Source organism: Chiloscyllium punctatum, chromosome 18, assembly GCF_047496795.1.
Source record: "Chiloscyllium punctatum isolate Juve2018m chromosome 18, sChiPun1.3, whole genome shotgun sequence".
In the NCBI taxonomy this organism is placed as follows: Eukaryota; Metazoa; Chordata; class Chondrichthyes; order Orectolobiformes; family Hemiscylliidae; genus Chiloscyllium; species Chiloscyllium punctatum.
This window is the reverse complement of record NC_092756.1, coordinates 83,860,650-83,888,533: the sequence shown is the minus strand read 5'-3', so window position 1 is coordinate 83,888,533 and position 27,884 is coordinate 83,860,650. Positions and strand designations below refer to the sequence as shown.

The 27,884-nt window shown below is 42.9% G+C and overlaps 1 protein-coding gene across 1 annotated transcript; it reads left to right on the top strand.

Moving 5' to 3' along the window:
- Positions 1-5,542: 5,542 nt before the first annotated feature.
- ankrd54 (ankyrin repeat domain 54) lies at positions 5,543-23,199 on the top strand. The gene is made up of 8 exons (XM_072588620.1): positions 5,543-5,998; positions 8,941-8,988; positions 12,086-12,184; positions 12,581-12,652; positions 17,654-17,701; positions 18,685-18,809; positions 20,680-20,787; positions 22,586-23,199. Exons 1-8 carry the CDS (start codon positions 5,674-5,676, stop codon positions 22,658-22,660), a joined length of 900 nt encoding a protein of 299 aa, XP_072444721.1. The 5' UTR covers positions 5,543-5,673; the 3' UTR covers positions 22,661-23,199.
- The last annotated feature ends 4,685 nt before the right edge of the window (positions 23,200-27,884 follow it).

Here is a 27,884-nt window from a genome sequence, read left to right as displayed (position 1 = left end):
CCGCTCCACCCTCCCTCTGACCTATTACCACCATCCCCCCCCCACCTGCATCCACCTATTGCCTTCCCATCTACATTCCCCCATCCCCACCCTCCTATTTATCGCTCAGCCCCCTCCCCCCCACACTATTCTTGATGAAGGGCTTATGCCTGGAATGTCAACTCTCCTGCTGCTCGCATGCTGCTTGATCTGCTGTGCTTTTCCAGTGCCACACTTTTCGAACCTTAAGTGCAGTAAGCTGAGTGTTAAGGGCCATGTGCAGGAAAATGGGATTGGAAAAGGCATCTGGGTTTCTTTGGGTCGGCATAGACAAGATGGGCTGAATGGTCCCCTTCTGTGCTTATCATTTCTATGGCTCTATGACTGAGTTGCTATTTGCAAAATTTTGGATGAGAAAGTCAACCAAAGGTCAAATGTGGAAGCGCATGAGTACAGTCAAGTCTAGTGCTAGTGGTAAAAAAGGCATGAAGGAAGGTTAGAGTCATAGAGATTTACTGCACAGAAAAATGCCCTTTGTTCCATTGCGTCTATGTCTGTCAAAAACAGCCATCTCACAGTTCGCCCGCAGATGAGCTGAGGCAGGTTTTCAAATACCAGAATTCACAGAATTGTTATAATTCAATTTGTCACAATGTTATAATTTGTCTTGTCATACCTGCATTGGCATCAATTGTTCATTTATTATTTTGATAGGTTATTGTCTAACCTTATTTTATAGAGTCTTATTCACTTAAGCAATTGAATTTAAATTTTTCCATGATGTCCTGGTGGGATTTGAACTCATATCTCTGGATCACTAATCTAGGCAGCTCTGATCGTCGAGCCCAGACACCCAACCATCAAGCAGCCTGATTCAGCAGCAAGGTTCACCAAGACAATGTTGAATAGCAGGACCCTGAGAAACATAGAGGATCAGACAGATCTTGGTGTGCGGGACACCCGCACCAATCAACCACACCGCCCTGTGGCCCAACATTTCAACTCCCCCTCCCACTCTGCCGAGGACATGGAGGTCCTGGGCCTCCTTCACTGCCGCTCCCTCACCACCAGACGCCTGGAGGAAGAACACTTCATCTTCCGCCTCGCAACACTTCAACCCCAGGGCATCAATGTGGACTTCAACAGTTTCCTCATTTCCCCTTCCCCCACCTCACCCCAGTTCCAAACTTCCAGCTCAGCACTGTCCCCATGTCTTGTCCTACCTGCCTATCTTCTTCTCCACCTATCCACTCCACCCTCCCCCCCCGACCTATTACCTTCATCCCCTCCCCCACTCATCTATTGTACGCTATGCTACTTTCTCCTCCACCTCCACCCCCCCCTCCCCACCACCCTCCTCTAGCTTATCTCTCCACGCTTCAGGCTCTCTGCCTGTATTCCTGATGAAGGGCTTTTGCCTGAAACGTAGATCTTACTGCTCCTTGGATGCTGCCTGAACTGCTGTGCTCTTCCAGCACCACTAATCCAGAATCTGGTTTTCAGCATCTGCAGTCATTGTTTTTACCTAGATCTTGGTGTGTGTCCATAGATTCGTAAAGGCAGCAGGACAAGTTGATAAGGTTCTTAAGTAGGCATATTGTTACTTGCCTTTGTTAGTCAAAACATTGTTAAACTTCGTTTAATTTCAAAAATATACTTTATTCATATTCACATCTTTGTACATATACATAGTCACAAATGCAGTTTGATTCTGATCAAACAGCAAGGAGGTTATGATTGATGTGTATACATTGATTAAGTCACAGCTGAAGTACTGTGTGCAGTTCTGGTCACCACACTATGGTAAGGATGTGACTGCACTAGAGAGGGTGCAGAGAAGACTTATCAGGAGGTTGCAGTGACTGGAGTGATGAAGATAGACTAGATAGGCTGAGGTATGTTCCTTTAGAGCAGAGAAGGTTGGGGGGGAACCTAATTGAGGTATACAAAATTATGAAGAACATAGATAGAGAGAAATATTTTCATTTAGTTGAAGAGTCAGTATCCAGCGAACAGTTTTAATGTAAGGTGCAGGAAGTTTAGAGGGGATTTGAGGATAGGTTTTTGTGGTGAATGGAACCAGGTGGATCTTATTAACTATGAAATCCTTGATTGGGGTTGTGAATCTGGGCCACTCGGGGAGCCCTGGCTGACAGATATAACCAGGAGATTACGTTAGAGCCTGGGTGTCTCTGGAAAAGGAGCACGTGGTGTCCACCGACACCCTAGAGTTGTTCATGGAGAGGTGGGCACCGCAGGGAGTAGAGGGCATTATTTCCCCCTCCAACTCTATTTTGATTTAATCCCTGCCCTCCCCTTCACTGTTTGGTCACACAGCATTGCCCTTTGATGAGAAGGGCACTGCTTGTCACTGGCCACTCGGGTGTTTCCTTTTTTCCTGGTGGTGGGAATTGAATAAAGATTCGTACACCTTCTGTCTTTCACTGTGTCTCACACCTGCACACACACAACATGGGTGCTGGGGAAAAAATAAGCACTACTGCAGTTAGGCGGTAGTGTGGGAAAGAAATAAAAAGGAAAAAAACCCAGGAGATTCAGATCCTTGTTAGTTTAGGGGACACTCTGTGCTGGCTGGACCACAGTCAATGCGTTACTGTTGCTTTCTGCTTTTTTTTTCGAGGGGGGAGGAAAGGAAAACCTGATTCCTGAACTGGCTGAATTATTTAGCCAGTTTGTTAACTGGTATTCCTTTAGTGAGGACTGATTTCTAAACTCTTGATGCACACAATGTGTTTCAGGTATAACTCAGTTCTCATTAGGGGATTGTTGTTTCACTGGCTGGTTACAGCCTGTGTGTTACTCTTTTCTCTTTCACTTTTGAGAAAAGGACAAATGTTGATTTTTGTGGTAGGGCTTAGCCCTTGGACTCTAGTTTTCTTTTTTTGTGTGTGTGGCTTCACTGTTTATTTTTGGTGTTTGGACTGAGCCCTTGTGAAAAATACACCTTGCCAGATGAGCTGTTCCTGTGGGGAGGCCTAGCCCTGGGACTGGGCCTTTGAAGATTGAACACCTGTGTGTGTGTGTGTGTGCTGGGAGGTGAGCACTTGCTGTATCCTGGAGTTTGGGAGCAGACCTTTCCTTCAGGAGTGGACCAAACCTCTGTGAGTTAACTGCACCTTTACAATATACTCTGTTCCTGGGAGTGGGCCTGGTTCTCTGAAGGGCCAGGACTCCTTGGAGATTGAATATCTTCTGCTGTGAGGTGTGCATTTGCTGCCTTTGGGATTGGACTCTACCCTCAGTTGTGGACTCTGTCTTTAGCAATGGACTCTGCAGTTTGGGGTGGACTCCATTTCTGACAATGCACTTTGTATACTGGAGTGGACTCTGTTTCTGGGAATGGACTCTACATTTTAACGAGAACTGTCTATGCTAATGGACTCTATTTACCAGAAAGGACTCTGTTTGTTGATAATTAACTGTCATGAGGTTTGTTGGGGTCATCACCTGCACTGTCTTGTGTGTCCCGGGGTATGGCAGCCCTTACTATGAGCTGGGAGGCTCATAGGTCTTCCTGAAAGCTGTTGCCCCGAGAGCCAGAAGATGGGCAGGCTGTTCTGAGCGCTGTTGTTCCGAGAAGGGCTGTCCTAGAGGTGGTCGGAAGGTGTGTCAGAGCAGCTGAGAGCTCGGTGAGTAGGGGCGGGCTGAGATCCGGAAGGCTTGTGGGCTGCCCTAGGCGCTGTCGTCCCTCGGGAAGGGGACGGGCTGTCCTAGAGGTGGCAGGACGGTGTATCAGGGTAGTCCACGGGCCAATCAGAGTGGGTGAGAGCCGAATGGTACGTGGAGGCAGACAGAGGGCCGGAAGGCGGGTGGGCCATCCTCAGTGCTCTCACCCCTTGCGGGTACTGGGGCGGGCTATCCTAGAGTGGTTGAAAGGTGTGACAGGGCGAACTGAGAACTGGAATGGGCATCAGGTGGACCGAGAGCCAGATGGTGCGTAGGGGTGGGCTGCCTTAGAGTGGCTGGAAGGTGGGAGGGATGGGGGCGGGGGCTTGCTGGGTTTTCTGGGTGTTTGTATTGTATGCACTGTTTCTTACATGATTGGACTGTCTTGTATGTACAAATGTCATTGTTACTGTTTGTAATGATTGAAAGTTTGTCCTCATTTCGCTGAAAACCATTTGAATGTCAGGGTTTGGGGCTTGGCTTTGCCTTTCCTCTCCCTTGTAAAATTGCTGTTTCTCTGTATACAGCTGTAAATGTTAATTGTTTTGTAAACTGTGAATTGTTTGATAAAATAAAGAAACAAACAGGGGATTTATTTTTCCAGCTCTCAGGGCAATTAGAATCTCTGACACTCCTGTTTCTTTTCTTTGCAGTAGTGCTTATTTTTCCCCAACACCCATGTTGTTTGTGTGTGTGCGCACACGCACACACGCAGGTATGAGACACAGTGAAAGACACAGGGTGTACAAATCTTTATTCAATTTCTACCACCATGAAGAAAAGAAACACCCAAGTGGCAAAAGAAAATAAACAGGGGATTCAGAGTATCCTTACTTCAGGGACTGGATGGCCATATGCAAATAAAGTATGATAGGATCCTGGCCTCGGAGTTAGTTATTTAAGTTTTTAAAAAAAAAGTGTGGTGGGTATCTGTATCTGTGCTCAGTATGCTGATGCTGATGACAGCGTGCAGAAGATTGGAGCTGTTGTGAACTCACTCAGCCCTGCAGCTTAGAGGGAACATTGCTGAAGACATTTAAGAAGTGTTTAGATGAGCACTTGGAAAAAAAAACAGAACATACAAAGCTACAGACCATGTGCTGAAACTTGGGTTTGTAGATAGGTGCTTGTTGATAGATTATTCTCTTCCCAACTACAGAAAACAGTTGAGGTCTAAACACTAAAGGAATTAGATATAGTTACAGAATCATACAGTCTAGAAGATGTTCTTTGACTCATTGAGTCTGTACTGCCAAAATGGCATTACTACATATGTGAGTCCCACTTTCCAATACTGGTCTCGTTGTCTTGCAAGTGTTAGTTCTCAGAGCTAAGGGGATATGAGCAGAAAGCAGGAACAGAGTATTGAGTTGGACAATTAGCCATGATCATATTGGAGATAAAAGAATTGCAGATGCCGGAATCCAAAGTAGACGACAAGGGGGTGGAAGAACATAGCAAGCCAAGCAGCATCAGGAGGTGGAGAAGTCAACGTTTATAACCTTTATTTCTGAAGAAGAGTTATACCCAAAATGTTGACTTCTCCACCTCCTAATGCTGCCTGGCTTGGCATGATGGCTAGAAGGGTCTTTTCCTCACGTTAAAATCTTTAAGTGTATTTTAAAGCACTCTGCTCAGAGATGTTATTGTACACCAGAGCAGATGTGCCTTGAACCTTGATCTCTAGAAAGGACATGAACACCTCAACTGGCCAAACAGCGACGTTGCCATCAGGCACTCAGCCTGGCCGCCTTAAAGCGGTCAAAGGACCACCTCTCTGCCCCGCCCCCCTCAGGAGGGGACACATTCCAATTGGACACGTATGACATCATCGACGCGACGCCGACGTCGATCGGTCGAAAGCAACGTCAATCACCCAGCCTTGGTCCAATCAGTGGACAGGACAGTCGGCCTCCGGGATGAACGCGAAGGAGAGAAAATAAATAAAAATAATTTATCGAGGAAGACCCGCCGTCACCAATGGTGCGGTAGAGGCTGAGCGATGAAATGAGCGGTTCCATGGCGGCCTCGGACGACGACACAGTGTCGGAGCGCTCGAGCTCCGAGGGCGAGTACCCGGTGTCCGAGCGCGGGGCAGCGGCCACCGCCGTCGTCGACGACACCTTCCGACTGGCCGCCTTCGGCCCGGACTGCGGCCGGCGCCACCGCCTCGGAACCGGGGACTACACCGAGGGCCTCAGCTACTTGCACTTCATGTGGCAGGAGCCCGGCGGCCGTCAGCAGGAGCTTACCGGGAAAATGGGCGTCAACCGTCTGAAGCGGCAGGTCAAGGTTCACCGCAAGGCTTGTCCCCTGGGCAAAGACATTCATGGTCAGTCTGTCCCATTGGGATTGGGTGATTGCACTGGAGTCCGTGGTCAGTCTGTCCCATTGCACTGGAATCCGTGGTCAGTCTGTCCCGTTGGGATTGGGTGATTGCACTGGAGTCCGTGGTCAGTCTGTCCCGTTGGGATTGGGTGATTGCACTGGAGTCCGTGGTCAGTCTGTCCCGTTGGGATTGGGTGATTGCACTGGAATCCGTGGTCAGTCTGTCCCGTTGGGATTGGGTGATTGCACTGGAGTCCGTGGTCAGTCTGTCCCGTTGGGATTGGGTGATTGCACTGGAGTCCGTGGTCAGTCTGTCCCGTTGGGATTGGGTGATTGCACTGGAGTCCGTGGTCAGTCTGTCCCGTTGGGATTGGGTGATTGCACTGGAGTCCGTGGTCAGTCTGTCCCGTTGGGATTGGGTGATTGCACTGGAGTCCGTGGTCAGTCTGTCCCGTTGGGATTGGGTGATTGCACTGGAGTCCGTGGTCAGTCTGTCCCGTTGGGATTGGGTGATTGCACTGGAGTCCGTGGTCAGTCTGTCCCGTTGGGATTGGGTGATTGCACTGGAGTCCGTGGTCAGTCTGTCCCGTTGGGATTGGGTGATTGCACTGGAGTCCGTGGTCAGTCTGTCCCGTTGGGATTGGGTGATTGCACTGGAGTCCGTGGTCAGTCTGTCCCGTTGGGATTGGGTGATTGCACTGGAGTCCGTGGTCAGTCTGTCCCGTTGGGATTGGGTGATTGCACTGGAGTCCGTGGTCAGTCTGTCCCGTTGGGATTGGGTGATTGCACTGGAGTCCGTGGTCAGTCTGTCCCGTTGGGATTGGGTGATTGCACTGGAGTCCGTGGTCAGTCTGTCCCGTTGGGATTGGGTGATTGCACTGGAGTCCGTGGTCAGTCTGTCCCGTTGGGATTGGGTGATTGCACTGGAGTCCGTGGTCAGTCTGTCCCGTTGGGATTGGGTGATTGCACTGGAGTCCGTGGTCAGTCTGTCCCGTTGGGATTGGGTGATTGCACTGGAGTCCGTGGTCAGTCTGTCCCGTTGGGATTGGGTGATTGCACTGGAGTCCGTGGTCAGTCTGTCCCGTTGGGATTGGGTGATTGCACTGGAGTCCGTGGTCAGTCTGTCCCGTTGGGATTGGGTGATTGCACTGGAGTCCGTGGTCAGTCTGTCCCGTTGGGATTGGGTGATTGCACTGGAGTCCGTGGTCAGTCTGTCCCGTTGGGATTGGGTGATTGCACTGGAGTCCGTGGTCAGTCTGTCCCGTTGGGATTGGGTGATTGCACTGGAGTCCGTGGTCAGTCTGTCCCGTTGGGATTGGGTGATTGCACTGGAGTCCGTGGTCAGTCTGTCCCGTTGGGATTGGGTGATTGCACTGGAGTCCGTGGTCAGTCTGTCCCGTTGGGATTGGGTGATTGCACTGGAGTCCGTGGTCAGTCTGTCCCGTTGGGATTGGGTGATTGCACTGGAGTCCGTGGTCAGTCTGTCCCGTTGGGATTGGGTGATTGCACTGGAGTCCGTGGTCAGTCTGTCCCGTTGGGATTGGGTGATTGCACTGGAGTCCGTGGTCAGTCTGTCCCGTTGGGATTGGGTGATTGCACTGGAGTCCGTGGTCAGTCTGTCCCGTTGGGATTGGGTGATTGCACTGGAGTCCGTGGTCAGTCTGTCCCGTTGGGATTGGGTGATTGCACTGGAGTCCGTGGTCAGTCTGTCCCATTGGGATTGGGTGATTGCACTGGAGTCCGTGGTCAGTCTGTCCCATTGGGATTGCTTGACCAGCTTGGTTTGGGAGATTGCATTGGATTGGGGCATTTTCAATTATGTTGCTTTGAGTTAGGGTCAGAGATACTTGAATTTTCTTCAGTTGGACAGTAGGATTTAGGTTGGATTTGTTGACTGGATATATTGAAAGATGTTTACTATGTTCCCTGCTTCTTCTGCTGAAAGTTTGGCCTTAGCTAATTGGGCAGCAATTTCACCTTGGAGTCAAGAGATCTGTGGGTTCAAGTGACCATGTAATCAAGGTTGTTGCTTTAGTGCAGCACTGAAGGAATGCTGCACTGTCAGAGGTGTTAAGATTGGGTATCTGCTGTATTGGGATCTTTTACAAATCCAGGGCAGTATTTTGAGGAATAGCTGGAGAATCTACACTCTACAAGAAATGCTTTGTGTTTGTTTTTACATTCAACTTGGAGGACCGATAGGATCTTGGTTTAATTTGTAAATGGATCTCTTGGATGCAAATATCTCCATGTTATTGATTAGTGGCTGGTTGGTGTGAGAGGAATAGTCTTTGCATTTAAATTACAATTTTCCCTGCTTAAAGCATTTTCTGCCCAAGGAAAGCAAGCAGCCTATTTCTACACAAAAAGATTGGTGGCAATTTGCTGAACATGCACTTAACAAAAAGCTGTACTGCTGTTTCCCCCATGCCACTCCCCCCCCCCCCCCATCTCTATATTCTGTCTGATAATCTGGTTTATGTTGGGCCATGTTATTTTTAAAAAAGGTTTGGAAGTGCTGAGAATTTTTGGAATATAAGTTTAATTGAATTACTGTCTACATGCAGTTCCACCTCAAGAAGAAATGCTTTTACATTCGCTGTTCATTATGTAGGAAGAGTGATGGGTATTGTGGGGCTATCCTGGAGGTGAAAGCCCCAGTTAGTTATTTTAAAGGCAACTTGTGAATACAAGCTTCCACCAATGGAACCTGCAATGCAAAAGCAACAGACTTCAGATATTAGGACTGATGAGTGAGACACTTGGTTTTGAAACACAAGTGCAGTATTTATTGTCTGTTAAATGAGCTGACCAGGAACAGTTTGCTTAGAACCATGGATAAATAAATAAGCATAATTCATAAACTTTTATCAGTTAGACGTATGCACTAGCTTTGGTTGTTATTTCATAGTTTTGTTTTTACAAGTAATTCTACTTATTTTGCAGCTCAGAAGCGTTTACGAGAAGCTGCAAATGCCAATGAAGTTGATATTGGTAAGATTAATTTAGCTTTGTGTGTTATGTCTTCATACAGATTCTTTGTTTGTAGTTTAGGCACCTAGCTGTGTCCACATTGAAAGGGAATTAAGCCTATCTTGTATCGATAATTATACTGGAAATAATGGGTCCTTTCTTCTGGTTGTATATGTTCATTTTTCTTCTGTAGACTTATTTTCCAATTTAATTCTTGCCGGCTTTCTTTCCTTTGCCTCCAGTACTTTTTAAAAAAAAAATTCAGCTGCTTGTATCCTCAGTCATTTTCTTGTCTTCACTTTCACAATGCAATAAGTTTAATGCCTCTCCTTGATTTTGCTACTAAACCTCTGTTGGTTTTGCAACTTTGCACTCCCTGAAGGTTGTGGATGCTCCCATCATAGTCCATTACAGCCTTAAACATAGCCAGATTTTTGATTTCTATCAGGGAATTAAGGGAAATGAGGTGTGTGACATTACAGGGCTTTTCTCTGTGCTCGAGATTGTGTTCCTTATGATTCAACTGAAGTGAATGTTTAAGGTGTTGGAATGACGGAGGTTGGTATGGTGGTCAGTGAAGCTTTATCCCCAGTGAGTCAGCAAAAGTCAGATGCTTCACTGTAAGTACTAATTCCAGTTAACTTCACCTATTCATATTAGCATTAGCTACATTCGGGTCCTTTTTCTAAAATTTACACTGCATTAATTTACTCTCTCTACTCAAATGCTGAACCTCCTTTTCAAAATTCTCATCTTCACTGCCTACCTGCAAAAAAAAGTATCTCTGCTGACAACTAATGACTCCACCTCTTGATCTCCTTTCTTTGAAATCCTCCCCATCCTGCAAGCCTCTAGTGTTGTGTAATAATTATGATGTTTGTAACATGCCATATTTTAGGACTGTCTTTAAGGTGAAGTGAAGCTGATGATGTGACCTCTTTTGAAACCTGCTTGACAGAACGCTCTAGTGCTTTGATTATTACAGATAAAAAAAGGGGGGGGGGGTCAGCTTTTATTTTTGAGAAGCAAATGCAGGATATTTACATTTGATGGCAATGGCAGCACCCTGTGTGGCAACAGTGGATACACTCAGTCTTTAAAGTCCCAAAAAATATTGAGAATATTGGGTTGTGAACAGTTATCTTGGACATAAATGGATAGTTTTTAATGTAAGTGAGATCTCAAGCATAACTAATTATCATTCTACCTGGATGCAAGGCCCACACCAAGATGTGCTTTGGGAGGGAGGGATTTTTAAGGTATCCCTGGAAACGCTAATATATTGTTGATCTGCCATGACCTGGGAGAGAGAGACCAGATGATGGTCAAAAGGTTCATGGTATAGGAATGCCAATGATGGCCTGCACTTGGATTGGGATTTTCAAATTTGTGAGGAGTCAAATGGGGCTGGAAGATGGCCAGCATTTGTTATAGGTTGAATCTCCAGGCGTAACGGACTTGTTATAAAAGATAACTTTTAATCTCAAAACTATTAGGCTGAGTTAGGCAAAAACAGAATTAGATACTCATTAGCTAGGAATCATCAGCTTGGACTGATGCATGGAGAATTGAGCAGTTACTTAAAACGATGGTGTAAAATTTATCAAGTGAAATGCTTTTTTCCCCTCAACTATGTTAAAACTGAAGGGGGTAAAATTCTGTCCTGTGACTAAAATATATGTTGCTTACAAGGATTGTCTTTTGTCTACGGTGCTTTACCTCTTTTCTTACAGTAAAAGTCCTAAAATGTGAAGTTTTGTGAAATCACTCTTTTTGCTATTAACTAGGTTTTTGTTTTCAAAAGAAAATTACTGGTCTTTCTGGGGACCAGAACACTTTGGATGAGCCTAGACTTGAAGTCATTGTATTCGGACACTGTCACAAATTTTCTACCTTGTCATCAAGCCGACCCCCTTTCCCACATTGAGTGAACCTGACTGTTCCCATTTTTGGAATGCTATACTGAGCTGTATGCTCTCCACCAAAACTTGTGTCTCCTTAACACTTGGCATCCCTGCCTGAGCTCAAATGCTGCTGAAACCCATATTGATTCCATTTCATCTCCAGATTTAAACTTTGGTGATTGCCTGACTTGTGTCTGATCTTGTAATCCGATTGTAATGCAGAACTCCCTTGGTACCACACTTAAGTGTCAACCTGTAGTACATGCTCGAAACCTAAGATGGAGCTTCAGCCCATAACCATCATTTTTAGAGGCAAGGCTATGATCAAATAAGCTAAACTAACACTGGAGTTCATACTTTAAAGAAACTATGTTGTGGAAATAAATAGTTGATACATACTTGAATGTTTTCAATGAAATGTCATCATGTCTTGCTTCTTGGTCAATCTGTTTTGTTGGTGTGGACGTATCACCATGTTAAAAATCGCACAACACCAGATTATAACCCACCAGGTTTAATTGGAAGCACTAGCTTTTGGAGCACTGCTCCTTCATAACCACAACCACCTGATGAAGGAGCAGCGCTCTGAAAGCTAGTGCTTCCAATTAAACCTGTTGGACTATAATCTGGTGTTGTAATTTTTAACTTTGTACACTCCAGCCCAACATCACCATCTCCAAATCATGACTTATCACCATGTTTGACTTACACACAGCCATAAGACTTTCTCCATAAGGACACACCTCAGGTGTCAAAGCCAAGAGAGTTTCAAATGCAGATCGATGAGAACTGAGGTTAATTTGTATAAAATATAAAATCAGATTAGATTAGATTACTTACAGTGTGGAAACAGGCCCTTCGGCCCAACAAGTCCACACAGACATGCCAAAGCGCAACCCACCCAGACCCATTCCCTTACATTGACCCCTTCACCTATGGGCAATTTAGCATGGCCAATTTACCTAACCTGCACATTTTTTGGATTCTGGGAGGAAACAGTGTGCAGTGTGTTTGACACCCTTAACTTTATTCACTGAACAAGATTTCCTTCACACAAGATAGCTCTGGAACTTCAAGCTGATTGAACTTTTAAGGTCTTGCTGACTGGCTGCAGTCTTAAAATACTGGGACGGAGATTGTGGGGGTTTGAAATGCTTGACATGGATTATATTAGTCTGATCTCAGTAACAGACCAACCGTATCATTTTATTTAGTGAGCCAACTGCTTGAATGTGGCACTGAACCATGTGTAGCAGATGACAAAGGCAGGACTGCTCTTCACTTCGCTTCTTGTAATGGAAACAGTTCAATCGGTGAGTAGAGTGAAAATGCCATTTCTTAGTCAAGTATATATTCACTCTTTATCCTCTTCTCCCTGCAACCCGCTCTGTTCTGATATATATACTTGGCTGTTTTACCTTTCTGCTTTCACAAGTGGTCCATCAGTTAGAGGGACAGGTGATTGTCAATTTGCACATCTAACTGTATAAAAGGTGTTAAGTCTACATCCAGGGATGTGCACAATTTTGGATAGTAAAACGAGCTCAATTTCAATTTGTTGACATCAGTTAACCAGATGGTATGAGTTGGGTTTGAGGAATGTTGATCTAATGAGGATTCATTATTTGTTTAGGGTTAGAATGTGTGTTTTTTTTTGTTTGAAACCAGTGGTGAAACCTGACCACTTTTGCCTTCTCTTCTCATTATAGTGCAGTTGCTGTTGGATCATGGAGCAGACCCTAACCAGAGGGATGGACTGGGAAACACACCGCTGCATCTGGGTATGATAACGATGAAGAACTTTAATATTTCTGAAGCTGTAATAAGTTCATGTTTTGAGTGGCAATGGGAGTTAGTGCTACAGCATAGCATTACTCAGAATCTCCAGCTACTGTGTTTTCTATTCTAGTTGTTAATTTCTTATCGTAAAAAATACATTGAATTATTTTTGAGATGGTTTCTGTTTAAAACTAGGTTTTAGCTATGCTTGGATGTGGCTGTTTTCCCAAACAGGGCTGTAGTTTTTCACATGCTGCCAAGTTTATGGAGCTTTTGAGGCTTTGTGTTCCAATGTCCATTCTAATGCTGTCTGACTTCGTCTGTACAGGACACTTAGTCTGGTATATTTCAAAGTGTCAATTGCCTGCAATTAAATATTATTTCCACTTGCCAGTTTGGTCAGTGGGATACGATCATGTCAGTGGTCAAGTAATCCAGAGAGTAGGAGTTCCAATCACTCAGATTTTGTTAGTTTGAAAATATGACTATAATTTTAAATTTTAGTGCTCATATCAGTAGTATTGGGTTATTACTCTGGTTGCTTGACTGTAACACTAAAGCACTCATATTTTTGGTTCTTTCACCATCAATAAAGTTTGTGAGAAGATTTGTAGCTCGGGTGCTCGTTGTTGTGGTTCTGTTCGCTGAGCTGGGAACTTGTGTTGCAGACGTCCCCTGTCTAGGTGACATCCTCAGTGCTTGGGAGCCTCCTGTGAAGCGCTTCTGTGATCTTTTCTCCGCCATTTGTAGTGGTTTGAATCTGCCGCTTCCGGTTGTCAGTTCCAGCTGTCCGTATATTGGGTCCAGGTCGATGTGCTTATTGATTGAATCTGTGGATGAGTGCCATGCCTCTAGGAATTCCCTGGCTGTTCTCTGTTTGGCTTGTCCTATAATAGTAGTGTGTCCCTGAACACGAACATGATGTCCCAACTGTATTAACTTGACTGGAACTACCTGTGCTTCTACCCAAATTGTCCCAGTGCATCTACAACATTGAGATTTGTCTGAAGTTTGCATTTGCCCTACTCTCAAAAAGTAGGATAAATCCAATCAAACAAATGGCTTCCCATTGAAACTTCTGTCATCAATAAAATAATTAAAGGAGTTGTCAGCAGTGTTTTCAAAACACAGTTGTTTTACAGTATCACCTGGAGCCAGATTTAGAAACCAGATCTGTTTCTAGAGCTGTGGTGCAGTGAGATGAGAGTAACTGCTGACTGTGGGCACCACGGAATGATAACAAAACTGAAACAGGTGGGGATTGGGAGGAAGCGCTCTAATGGTCGGTATCATATCTCGTATGCAAATGAAGATATTTCTCCTTTTGGAAGCCAATCATCTCCACTGTCTCAAGCCAGCGTCCGAGACCAAACATCTTCAGCCTTCGTAAAGACCTTTCCTTCTGCATAAAATCGGAAGTGGCTATTTCTGGTATTGTGTTCAGCCCCATTCACAGTTGCCCAGGTAAAGAAGTAGTTCATGCTGTCTTGTAGCCAGGCTGGGTAAAGTCGAGGGTTGGTCTGATAAAAGCATGTAACACCCATGCAACACAAGTGCTTGGGAAAGTTCTTCAACAAAAAAAAAAGTGGATCTATCCCTTGACATTCAATGACATTACTTTGCCACTAGTACTTTGTGGGTCGTCACTGACCAAAACGGAACTGGACTGGCTACTGGAACAGTTCTGATCCAAGTTTCAGCAGTGGGTGGCTCACCTCCTGTGTATCCACTGCCCTCTTGCCACCTAAAGAGCACAATCTTGGGAGTGTGAAGGAATACACTCCATTTGGGAAATTGAGCAGTTTGAGGGCAAATCAGTGCCATCAGAACCTCATTCTCTATCTAAACACCCATCCCTACAATTGAATTCTGTGGCTGCTGTGTATTTTATCATTCAGAATGTCTGTCTTGACCATCTAGAACAGGGCCTCCCAAAGTGGAGCTTGGAATATTGCATGCAATTCTGGTCTCCTTCCTGTCGGAAGGATGTTGTGAAACTTGAAAAGGTTCAAAAAAATTTACAAGAATGTTGCCAGGGTTGGAGGATTTGAGCTTTAGGGAGAGGTTGAATAGACTGGGGCTGTTTTCCCTGGAGCGTCGGAGGCTGAGGGGTGAGTTTTATAGAGGTTTATAAAATCATGAGGAACATGGATATAATTAATAGACACAGTTTATTCCCTGGGGTAGGAGAGTGAAGAACTAGAGGGCATAGGTTTAGGGTGAGAGGGGAAAGATATAAAAGAGACCTAAGGGGCAATGTTTTCATGCAGGTGGAGGGGTGGGGGGGTGGAGAATGAGTGAGTGCCAGAGGAAGTAGTGAATGCTGATACAATTACAGCATTTAAAAGGCATCTGGATAGGTATATGAATAGGAAGAGTTTAGAAGGAAATGGGCCAAGTGCTGGCAAATGGGACTAGATGACGTTAGGATAGCTGGTCAGCATGGATGAGTTGGACCGAAGGGTCTGTTTCCGTGCTGTACATCTCTATGACTCTGCCAATGGAGGCCATGAACTCTAAGGCAGCAGAGGCTGACCTCCTGTTCTAATAATCATAGGTCTTCTCTTCCTCCCTACTTCACTACCACCGAAGGGTTGTGACAAATTTCAGAGGGTCACAATGGGACGTGGGACCGTATTGGAGCACAGATCAAAAAGATGACCAAGCTCTACTGATCCATGGCACTTCTATCACCTCTAAATCACGCATTATCTTGACTTGAACATATATTGCCATTTGTTTAATACACCTTTCTGGAATTTCCCACCAGAGAAGAACACCAAGAGCACCAGATCACATGGGCTTGACTATTTCAAGAATAGATTCACCACCATCTGCACCTTGAGCTTGAATGCCAGCCTTGATAGCGTCACTTGCATTCGCAACAATCTTCAGTCAGAAGTGCCGAGTGGATGATCCATCTTGGGCTCTTCCAGTGGTCCCCAGCATCACGGATACAAGTCTCCAGCTAATTCAGTTCACTGAATGTGATATCGAGAAACAACTGGAGGCACTGGATCCTGCAAAGGCTATGGGCCCTGATAACATTCTCAATAATACTGAAGATGTTTGCTCCAGAACTTATCGCTCCCCTAGCCAAGCTCTTCCAATATAGTTACAACACTAGCATCTACCTGACAATGTGCAAAACTGCCCAGGTATGTGCTGTACGCAAAAAGCAGGACAAATCCAACCCAGCCAATTACTGCCCAATCAGTCTACTCTCAATCATCAGGTCATCAACAGTGCTATCTGGGCAGTTTTCCACATTGTCAGGTAGATGTCAGTGTTGTAACTATATTGGAAGAGCATGGCTAGGGGAGCAATAAGTTCTGGAGCAAACATCTTCAGTATTATTGCGAATGTTATCAGGGCCCATAGCCTTTGCAGTATCCAGTGCCTCCAGCTGTTTCTTGATATCACACGGAGTGAACTGAATTGGCTGGAGACTTGTATATCTGTGATCGTCAGCAATAACCTGCTTAGTGACACGCAGTTTGGGTTTCAACAGGGTCACTCTGCTCCTGATCTCATTACAGCCTCTCTTCAAACATGGACAAAACACCTGAATTGCAGAGGTGAAGTGAGAGTGACAGCCCTGAACATCAAGGATGCATTTGACTGAGTATGGCATCAAGGAGCCCTGGCAAAACTGGAATTAGTGGGTATCAGGGGGGAAACTCTCCACTGGTTAGTCTTACCTGGCACAAAGGGAGATGGTTGTGGTTGTGAAGAGTCAGTCATCTCAGCTCTAGGGCATCTCTGCAGAAGTCCTTCAGGATCATGTCCTAGGCCCAGTGATTTTCAGCTTCCTCATCATTGGCCTTCCCTCTGTCATAAGGTCAGAAGTAGGGATGTTTGCCAATGATTTCAGTGTTCAGCACCACTCACGACTGCTTGGGTCCTGAAGCAGTGCGTGCTCAAATGCAACAAGATCTGGACAGTATCCAGCTTGGGTGGACAAGTGGCAAGTAACATTCGCGCCACACCAATGCTAGACAATTATCATCACCAATAAGAGACACTCTAACCACTGCCCCTTGACATTGAACGGTATTATTTTCACTGAATCCCTCACTGTCAACATTCTTTGGGTTACCATTGATCAGAAACTCAACTGGATTTACCGCTTAAATACAGTGGCTACAAATCAGGTCAGAGACTAGGGATATTGCAGCGAGTAACTCACCTCCTGACACCCCAAAGTCTATCCACCATCTACAAGACACAAGTCAGGAGTGTAATGGAATAATCCCCACTTGTCTGGATGGGTGCAAGTCCAACAACGCACAAGAAGCTTGACACCATCCAGGACAAAGTAGCCCCCGCTTGACTAGCACTGCATTTATAAACATTCACTCCCCCCACCACTGGCGCTTAGTAGCAGCAGTGTGTACTGTCTACAAGATGCACTGCAGAAATTCACCAAAGATCCTTAGACAGCACCTTCCAAACCCACAACCATTTTTACCTATAAGGTTAAGGTACTTGGGAACACCTCCACCTGCAAATTCCCCTCCAAGCCTGATTTGGAAATATATCACCGTTCCTTCACAGTCATTGGGTCAGAATCCTGAAATTCCCTCCCTACCAGCATTGTGGGTCAACCCACAGCATGTAGACTGCAGCGATTCAAGAAGGCAGCTCACCACCACCTTCTCAAGGGCAAATAGGGACGGGCTATCAATGCTGGCCAGCCAGCGACTCCCAAGTCCCACAAATGAACCAAAAAAACTTGCATCCCTGATATCATGACACCAAGATATATCAAGAATAAGTTTAATTCTTTGAGTGCTGAGTTAGAAAGATACGAATTAAGAACAGGAGTAGAACATTTATCTTTTGATCTTACTCTGACCTTCAATAAAAGTTGACGGCGCCATGTATATTTGGTGTTGTGGTTTGATTGATGTTAGCGTTTGTGCACTAGGGAGTTCCTGGTTCTTCTGTACTGTATTGTAAACATTAACATTACTAAGCAGCTGATTCGGTTTCTTTTTCAGCTGCTTGTACAAACCATGTACCTGTGATCACTACACTCTTAAGAGGAGGTGAGTGCACACTACCTCCTTTTAAATAAAAGCTCATAATTTAACTTTGTTATTATAGTATAATATTGTTATCATTGGGATTACTATACATTTGGAGTTACAAATTATTTTGATCAAAAGACCTGTTTCATGCATCTTCTTTTTGTAAATCTGTCTTTCCATACTGTAACAGTAGGTAACCTAGTTTGTTTAACACCATGAGTTCTGGGCTGTTGGGCCGAATGGCCTCCTGTTGTATCTGACTGCACACTACTGCCATAATTAATGCCAGTCAAATCTTGCCATCTTGAAATAATTCTCTTTAAAATAATTTGATTGGGGAATAGTAGACTTACTTATTTATCTCCAAAGACCAAAACATTCAGTGGCCATTCTGATCGTGCATATTTTTATGTTGTCGTTTGTGACTGAGACTTGAAGTGAGAAACCTGAATGCAGAGTTTTAAGTTTGGAGCTATTGGAAAAGTCTCCCCTTGAACTTAGACTTTAGATAATTCCTCTGTCCTGGAGATTCATATATTTTCCTTGGATTGGACTTTGTTTTATTTACATTGTGTTCATCTATACATTTGTCTTTCCTCCCTCGTTCTTTTGTTTCTGCCTTAGTCAGCAGTCAAATATCTATAGATAACATCTGTGCCAGCAAGTGATGAGAAGGAAGTGTTTCTGGTCCCTTTCTTCCCCCTCAATATTTCTTCATCCCTGTTGAGGTAACCTGTATCTAGTAGTAGAAGAGCTAGTAAAGAGTCCAGCACTGTTGTGGGTAGAGGACTGCTGACCTATATGTTTAGGTTCATGTCATCTGGACAATACTAGTTTACCAATTTTGTTTTTCCTGTTGTACTCTCTTCTCTGTGGCAGTGGTCTGTAAGAGTTGAAGAAGCTACATACCATGCGGAAACAACAGGTCAGCAATTCTCAGCTTATCTTGCCAATGACTGGACTACAAGACTAACTGGAAACTTCCCATTTGTTCCTGTCAGGTGCCAGAGTGGATGCCCTGGATCGAGCAGGAAGGACTCCACTCCACCTCGCTCGCTCTAAGCTGAACATCCTGCAAGATGGTCATTCACGAAGCCTGGAGGCCCTTCGGGTGGAGGTGAAACAGGTGAGGCATAAAGTGAGGCGGAGGGCTTTCAGCAGCTAGAAGATTTCTGCTCCTGGTTAAGCTCTGTTTTTTTTTACTTGCATGTATACTTTTTACTTTCTTTGACCAGTTGGCCTTCTCTGGTGTTCCATGTTAGGAGTCAAACGAATTATATTTCATGATTTACTCATGACCACACCTTTGTCTTTTTTCTTAGTTCACATTTTGTAGTCATGAGACAATCTCCTGTTTATCAGTACTTCTTGCTCTCTCCTCTCTTTATTTTGCCTCGCTGTCTTATGCACTCTTCCCCTCATTTGTCCTCATTCTCTTGACTAACTACCATCTAGGTCATCTCCGTCAACCCATCTGCCAATTGCCTGCTTCTCCCAAATCTTTTCTGTTTGTTTTCTCTCCACCCAAATTCTGTTGGATTCTTTCACTCTTTCAATCCTCACGTACTCCTCCCAAGCGCTGTCAACCTTTTTTCTTTGTAAACATCTCCACCTTTCTGTTTATTTGTAATCTGTCTAAAATCTTTCTTACTTGCCTTCTCCCACCTCATGTTGATACTTGTGTGTTCATGTGTTTCCTATCTTTATCCCCAAATCTCTTTTGTATCTGTCTCCTCTTTAGTTTCCACTTCCGTGTATATGTTGTCTCACTGCATGCTTTTTTTCCCCTTTGTGAATACCTCTTGTTCCTTCACTCTCATTCTTTACCCATCACTCTGAGGGAGCATGACAGCTGAGCCCTGGCCTGTTGTGATTCAGCAAATGTAACTGGAGAAATCATATCCCAGACTGAAATCTAGCTTGATAGATCATATATATTTGCTGTTTTTCAAAAATGTCTTTTGCTGAAACACATGCAACAAATTTGGTTTTAACAATAAAACTGGTTCATTGCACAAAAGAAAGATAAAATTAAAATAAAACCAGCTAAACTATCTGCATAATACAGTTTTTAAAATGTTTCAAAGACCCAGTAAAACAAAATCCCACCTTCTCCCCAATACCATCACTTTTACAGCTAATTAAACTCCAGAGAAATTGTTCTTCTCTATCATATCTGTAGGTAGACGTCCAAGCTTCTTTTCAGATTCAATCCTGAGAGTTGTGAAACTTTTTTTCTTTTGACTGTCACCACTGATGTCTTCGACTTTCTCAGCTTATTTGAATGCAAAATTTTAACCAAACACTCCTGGTCTGGAAATTGTAAATAAACTTTATGATATGGTAACCTATCCTTTTAACTCTTATGCCTTTTTCTAGGAGAATCAACTCTTACAGTCAGGTTTCTTCTGAGCATAATTCAAAAGCTTTTTGCTAACTTAAAAAAATCTGGTTTATCCTAACTTTTGCTAACATAATGACTTAATATTTGTCTTTACTCCTATCCTAAAGCCCAAAATCTAAACCATTTCTATTAATACTCCAAGCAGTCCAGATTGGTTTAAAATCGTGATTCCAGAAAAAGGGATCTAGTTAGCCTCTTCAAACCCATAGAACAAGATTCCATATGTTCCTAGTTTAAAATCTCAACTCTTATAAAGTGATATTATCATATATAAATCTCACACCTTATCATTACACCCAATTACATGCATACGACTTTGCAGGAGTCACAAGGTAGAGATGAAGAATTGAATTCTGGCTGGTTTTACCTAAAAACCCATGATCCTAGAGGATTAATTTTCTAAGGTTTTTTGTTCATTTACCAAGTAAGATCTTGTTAGAGAGACAGACAATTAATTATTGTGTATCCAGAACTTTAACTATGGTGCACATTTTATGCTTCATGTAAGATAGGCTTAATTTAACCATAACTTTAATCCAGTATCCAGTGTCCTGAATCTAACTGTGTTTTACTATATATATTTACTTCTCAGATCATTCAGATGCTGCGTGAATATTTGGAAAGATTGGGTAATCACCAAGAGACTGAGCAGCTGGATGATCTTTGTACAAAACTTCAGATGACCAGCACAAAAGAACAGGTGGGACACAAACAGGAAGGAAATTGTTTTTTTTCTCTCTTTAAAGTAGGCACTGATGAGTAGGGATGGTCTGACTGTGAACAAGTGGATTTTGTTTTTCATTGAGAAAATTCTGTGCAGGCAAGACAAAGTACAAGACAGTGACTTAGCTACTTTCTTTTACATTAACATACAAAGAAGGAAGAATAAGATTGTGTTGAGCCAGTCTCCTAAGATTTAGAAACGCAGTTGCTTTAATTCTTCACTTTTGCTATGTCAGTGTTTCAAGCTGCAGTGAGCCACTTTCTTAAACAACTGTTTCATGGGCTAGGGACATTCTCAGATTTGTTGGGAAGATAATTCCCTGATTTTTATCTAGTCTATAACTTGAAAGTCGCTTTGGTTCTAAACTCTTGTATTGTGCTCTCACAGTTTTGAGATTAGATTTCCTACAGTGTGGAAACAGGCCCTTCGGCCCAACCAGTCCACACCGACTTTGAGGACCCATTTTCCCTAACACCAAGGGCAATTTAGCATGACCAATTCACCTGACCTGCACATCTTTGGATTGTGGGAGGAAACCAATGGGAGAACGTGCAAACTTCACACAGTCGCTCGAGGCTGGAATCGATTCTGTGGCCCTGGTGCTGTGAGGCTGCATTGCTAACCACTGACCCACCATGCAACGGATACTTTTTAAACGGGAAGAATTATAAGTGGTGTAATTTCTGCCATTCCTGTGTTTTTGCTCAGTGGTGTTCTATTCTAAGATGATTGTTGCCCCAGAGCATTTTTCAGAATGGTGATGAATGAGTGTTCCAGTTTTTGCATGGTAATCTGGCTGTATCCCTAGATTAACTTCCTGTTTGTGACAAACTGCTTCAACATAGACCAAAGATTGAATCGGGGCCTTTGCTGGTCCTCATTATTTGGTACAATAATTGGTAATACATTACTCACTGTCTGAAGATTTGAATTAGATTGGATTACTTAGTGTGGAAACAGGCCCTTTAGCCCAACAAGTGCACACCGACCTGCCGAAGTGCAACCCACCCAGACCATTCCTCTATATATACACCCCTTCACCTAACACTACGGGCAATTTAGCATGGCCAATTCACCTAACATGCACATTTTTCGATTGTGGGAGGAAACCCACACAGACATGGGGAGAATGTGCAAACTCCACTGTTGACTATTTAAAATCTCTGCATAAAAATAGAGTAATCTGAAGTGAGAGAGATTTAATGTGAAATATTTTGTGTGTGTGTGTGAGAGAGAGAGAGGAATTGTTTTAGAGTGCTCTACCTCGGAGCAACGCAATTGTGGTTATTGAATACTTTAATTCTGCTATTCAAGAGCCTTGATTGATTATTGGGGATGGCTGGCATGTGGAGTTGATGCAGCAATAAATCAGCCAGGATTTTGTTGACTGGTGGAGCAGGCGAAAGAGGCCAAATGGTCCACTCCTCCTAGTCACATTTGTTTGTATGTTAGTGAATATAATGTTGATCATCATTGTCAGTTTCTTTGTAGTGATCATGAAGAGTTTCACTGCACTCGGCCAATAAATATGTGATGGGTAGCAGCTAGCTGACCAGACTAGTGTATGATGCTCTAGAAATTGATCTAAAACCAAATTGCCCTCTGTATGATTTTATTGGACTTAATGTAAAGAGAAATATGCAAATAGATCAGCAATGTAGAATTGACTTTAAAAAATCTTAACCTTGTGTTTTTTGGAGTTTTCTGGGTTTTTTTTTGTGAAATTCTTGTTTAACTTGCTTTGACCTAACTGGCCTTCCTGCTATCCTTACAGGTTGATGAAGTTGCTGACCTGCTGTCAAGCTTCACTACACTCAGTCTACAAATACACAACTTGGGTACAAGGTAGCTGAATAGTCTTTCCATTTGTCATTGGTACAATTCTACAGGGGCTGATGTAAAAAAAAAATATAAAACAAGTGAAAACAATGTAGAAACGATTTTTTTTTAAACAGGCCAGTGTTTGTGACCTTTTGGTTTTAATAACATAATTCTCACTTTTTATTGTATTGGAAATGTTGATTAAAATCTTAGGAGAGCTCAGTTTCAAAGCTTGCTTTCACAAAGACAATGAGCTTTAGCTCTGGTAGGATTTTTTTAACCTCCTGAAACTATCTTCGTATAACAATATGGACTGGTCTGATATACAAGCATGTCACCTTCCTGGTGAAGCATTTTATGGGGACTGTTGACTTATTAAAGCAGAAATTAATTGTTTCCAAGTACTCTTATTGCAGGTGACAATGGTTTGATTAACAAACCAACAACTTGAAATTCACTGTCAGAGTCTGTTTGTGACATGCAGTTTTTGGTGACAGGAATGTTGTGTTGTGACAGTAAATATGTATTAAATGTAAAATTTAAATGAATAAAGTTTAAACTGAGTAATGTAGTTCTTAGTGAAATTGGTTGCAATAGATCTTTTCATCGCTAGCTTTTTTTTCAAAATAAGGAAAGTTAAATATATTGAACAGCACAAACAGAACATAAGGTACAGCACAGGAACTCGCCCTTCAACCCACGATGTTGTGCCTACTCTTGGCCCACATGCCTGCATTCCTTGCATATTCATTTGGTTCTCTAAAAGTCACTTAAATGTCCTTATCTGCCTTCACCACCACCACCCCTGGCAGCACATTCCAAACTCCTACCATACGGTCTATAGAAAACATGTCCCTCATCTCACCATAAATGCATGCCCCCTAGTATTAGATTCTATCAATCCTATCTATGCATCTCCATAATTTTATAAACTTCTATCAAGTCTCCCCTCAGCTTCCACCGTCCCAGAGAAAACAGTTTCTCTTGCCTCTCCTTACAGCGTATACCCTCAAATCCAGGCAGCATCCTGGTAAACCTCTCCAAAGCCTCCACATCCTTCCTGTAATGTGGTGACCAGAATTGAATGCAGTACTCATAAGACTTTGGTTAGGCCACACTTAAAAAACTGCAACATGACAGCCTGACTCCAGCACTCCATTCCCTGACCAATAAAAGCAAGCATGACATATGCTTTACCGTCCTATGTACTTGAGTGGCCACTTTCAGGGAACTTTGGACTTGAACCCCAAGATCGTTCTGAAAACCAATGCCATGCAGGGTCATGCCATTAACTGTTTAAATTTTCCTTAACATTTGATCTCCCAAAAAGTGTAGTGCTGCAGTGCTAATTGAAATTAGTATAGTCCCAAAGTGTAGTGCCTTAGATTAAACTACATCTGCCATTTCTCTACCCATATCTGTTACTAATCTATATCCTGCTGTATTTATATCACAAACAGCAGAGGTCCCAGGATCCCTGTGGAAAGCCACTCGTCACGTACCTTCAGCCAGAAAAACACCCATGCACCACTGCCTTCTATAGGCAAGCCAATTCTGAATCCACACAGCCAAGTCATCACTGATCCCAAGCATCTTAAATCTTTTAGGTGAGCACACATTAGTTTTTATAACTATGTATAACTATGTGGCCAATAATTTGCCTCCTCAAGAGAAAGTGATTTCTGATGAAGGGCTTATGCCTGAAACATTGATTCTCTTCCTCCTCACATGCTGTGCTTTTCCAGTAACACACTCCCTACTCTTACCCCGGAGAGTGGGACTTGTACTTAAATAGCACTTTTTACTTGCTGTCCAAATAAGTCAAGCCCCCTGGGTGACGGAACAATGGAATCAGGTAATAGAGTTTACAGCTGAAGCAGCTTGATCATGAGGAAAACTTTAAAAAAACCTCAATGCTCAAAGAAAACATGGAAATGAGAAAACTAGGATTTGAATTGCAAAGGATAAAGAGAGAGATCACAGATGTAAGCTTGAAGTGCTTCAGGTTCAGCGTGCAAAGGCAGGGGGCTAGGAAACAGTGCAGCAGGGTCAGCCAGTGGAGGGATGGAGGACAAAGATGTTAGGAAGGCTCGGCAGAGACGTAAATGAACATGACAGAACTAATGAGCTGAAGTGTGCTTATTTAAATGCAAGGAGCATTATAGGTAGGGCAGATGAACTTAGAGCCTGGATCAGTGCATGGGACTATGATGTTATGGCCATTACAGAGACTTGGTTGAGAGGGGAACAGGACTGGCTGCTCAACAGTTCAGGATTTCATTGTTTTAGACAAGATAGAGAGGAAGTAAAATAGGTGGAGGCATTGCATTACAAATCAGGGAGAATATCACAGCTGCACTCAGAGGATACGCTGGAGGGCTCATTCACTGGGGTAATAGAGCTAGCGGTCAAACATAAGACTGGTGCAATCACTTGGGTTGTTGTACTGGATAAGCAGAATCCGTTTTGTAGTAGGGAGTAGCAGCAGGGCATCTAGAAAATTATAATCAGACAGAGTCAAGGTGGTTTTAGGAAAGGAATATTGTATTTGACAGTCTTTTAAAAAGTTCTCTGCAGATGTAACAAGCAAAGTAAGGGGGAACCAGTAGATGTAGTGTATCTGGATTTAACAAACACTGAACAGGATAACAAGCCATGATGTATCAGCCTACAAACAGGAATGACCAAAACATTTTTTGGGGGGGGGGGGGGAAGGAAGTAAATAAATAAATCCCTACTTTGTGCATTGGAACACTAACACAGGATCTGCTAGGATTTCAAATGCTTACAACTGTGTAAATGACTTGGATGAAGAGATCAAAATTTGCTGTATCCAAATTTGCTGATGATGACAAAGTGGGAAACCAGTTAAGGATGCAAAGTTATAGAAATAAATTTGGCAGAGTAGAAAAATTATAAAGCAGTGCATTTATTTAAATGAGGATACCTCAGAACACTGCAAGACACAGGAATCTGGACTGGATGGCTCCTGTGAAACAATAATTAATTGGCACCAAAAACTGAATATTGGCCTTTATTTCCAGGGTAACAGAGTCTTAAAAAGGTAGGGCATTGCTTAGATACACCTAAATTATTATGAAAGTTATGACCTACAGTTTTAATGAGGTGTAAATACCTGCACTAAGAACAATTCAGTCAATGGCTGGCATGCACAGGTTCTCATAAAAAGGTAAGATTAAGCCTCTACTAATTGGAATTTAGAAGACTGAGAGATGAGCTTATTGAAACACACAATTCTGAGGGGGCTAGTTGCACAGAGGAGATTTTTCCCTCAACATAATTTAGAACAAGTGGTATCTCTTGTTGAATAGATGGCTAGGTTGGAGAAGCTTGTTCCTGTTTCTTAAATAAATCATTACTCATTATTGCATAATTTGGGAGAGATTTCCATTCACAAATTCAGGCATTAGAACTTGTATATATCAAATCCCTACAAGTCCACACTGACCCTCTGAAGAGTAACTCGCCCAGACCCATTCCTCCTACCTTTACCCTGACTAATGCACCTAACCTACACATCTTTGGATTGTGGGAGGAAACCAGAGGAAACCCATGCAGACACTGGCAGAGAATGTACAAACTCCACACCGTTGCCTGAGGCTGGAATCACTGGTGCTGTGAGGCAGCAGTGCCACCATGCTGTCATTCTTCAAAGTAATTGGTTGTGAAGACTGTAGAACATCCAATGGTCACAAGATAAATTACATAAATGCAAGTCTACAGCTGACCGACTACCATCTTTGCAAGTGCAATTAAGGCAGAGTCAACTTACCACATAGACATTCAAGGAATAAATACAAAAAAAATCAGGTATTGTAATATTCAAAACTACTTAGGTTAGTTGGTGTGAATTATCTGGATTGTTTATCATTGACTATTGATGCTATCAAGTCCCTTGTAAATTGCCCACAAATTATAAAGAACTGCAATGAGGAATCACATCTTGGACCATCAGTCTCTTAAAAACCTCAAATCACCAATGTTGACAGAGTACACTAGGTCTGGAACAAATATTACTTGTGAAATATACACTTATTATTAATGACATGTTCATTTGTATCACCTGATCTATTAAATGGTTATAAAAGAGCTCAGTCAATGCTGCTTTTTATATAAATTTTTTTTTAAAATCCTAATCTTTTGCTTTTGTGGTGTATATTTCTACAAGACTGTTTCTCACAAACCTCATTTCAATTGCCAGCATTACATTACAAAACTGTGAATAGTTTGAGAAAGGTGAAAATCCACTGATTTCTCTTCCTTGTAGATTAACCCTCCCCTCAGATTAGTACCACATAGCGCATAACAGGTGTTGGCATGACATTAGCCTTCATGGACTATTTAGCAACTTTTGTCTATAAAATCTGAGATACAGCATAAGTATAAAATCTGTTATCCTCACATTATTAAATTCCATAATGGTAACTGATTTAGCATTTACTCCAACAATGAGAGAATATTTAAAATAGTCCTGCAAGATCTACAAAATTCAAATAGAGGAAGTCAATGAGTTACAGAGGTTGAGCTATTTGGGCAGAGAGACCTAAATTTCTGGAATTTCCAACCAGGATGCTGCAGATCCTGTTGTTGCTACTACCTGGATAGTTCAAAAATAACTGTTCCAAATGTGAGCCACTAAACTTCTGCACTGAATGGTCAGATTGCAACAATGGGTTTGATCTGTTTACTGGTTTAAATTAGTCACATTGCTATGAAAATTACAAATGGTGCAAAATCTGGTTTGGTTGTCCCTTAAATGGAAATAACAGCCAGGTACACATCAAGAATCAGGAAATACAAAAGCTCTTAAACCCCTGATTTTAATATCCTTTGAAGCTTTAAATACACACAAAACTAAAACCAATTTTGTTGCTGAATATGATAAATTGGAAGCAGAAAGATACAGACCACTTACAGTATGGTCAATAAACAAAAATTTGTAATTCTATAGTATCCTCCACCCTCATAGTGCCAGATTTGGAATATCAAATATTTTCCAAGTCAGAAATGAGATGTACACTTAGAGGTGTCACAGCAATCATGGAATCCCTACAGTGTGGGGACAGGCCATTTGGCCAAGCAAGTCCACACCGACCCTCCAAACAGTAACCCACCAAAACCCATTCCCCTACCCTATTATCCTAGATTTACCTGACCAATGCACCTAAACTATACATCCCTGAACACGATGGGCAATTTAGCATGGCCAATTAATCGAACATGCACATCTT

Excerpts from the sequence above, each read along its gene's own strand:
- ankrd54 (XM_072588620.1), top strand. The coding sequence starts at position 5,674 with ATGAGCGGTTCCATGGCGGCCTCGGACGACGACACAGTGTCGGAGCGC. Across the intron at positions 12,653-17,653 it reads AAACACACCGCTGCATCTGG|CTGCTTGTACAAACCATGTA; the intron begins GTATGATAACGA and ends TTTCTTTTTCAG. Across the intron at positions 17,702-18,684 it reads CACTACACTCTTAAGAGGAG|GTGCCAGAGTGGATGCCCTG; the intron begins GTGAGTGCACAC and ends TGTTCCTGTCAG.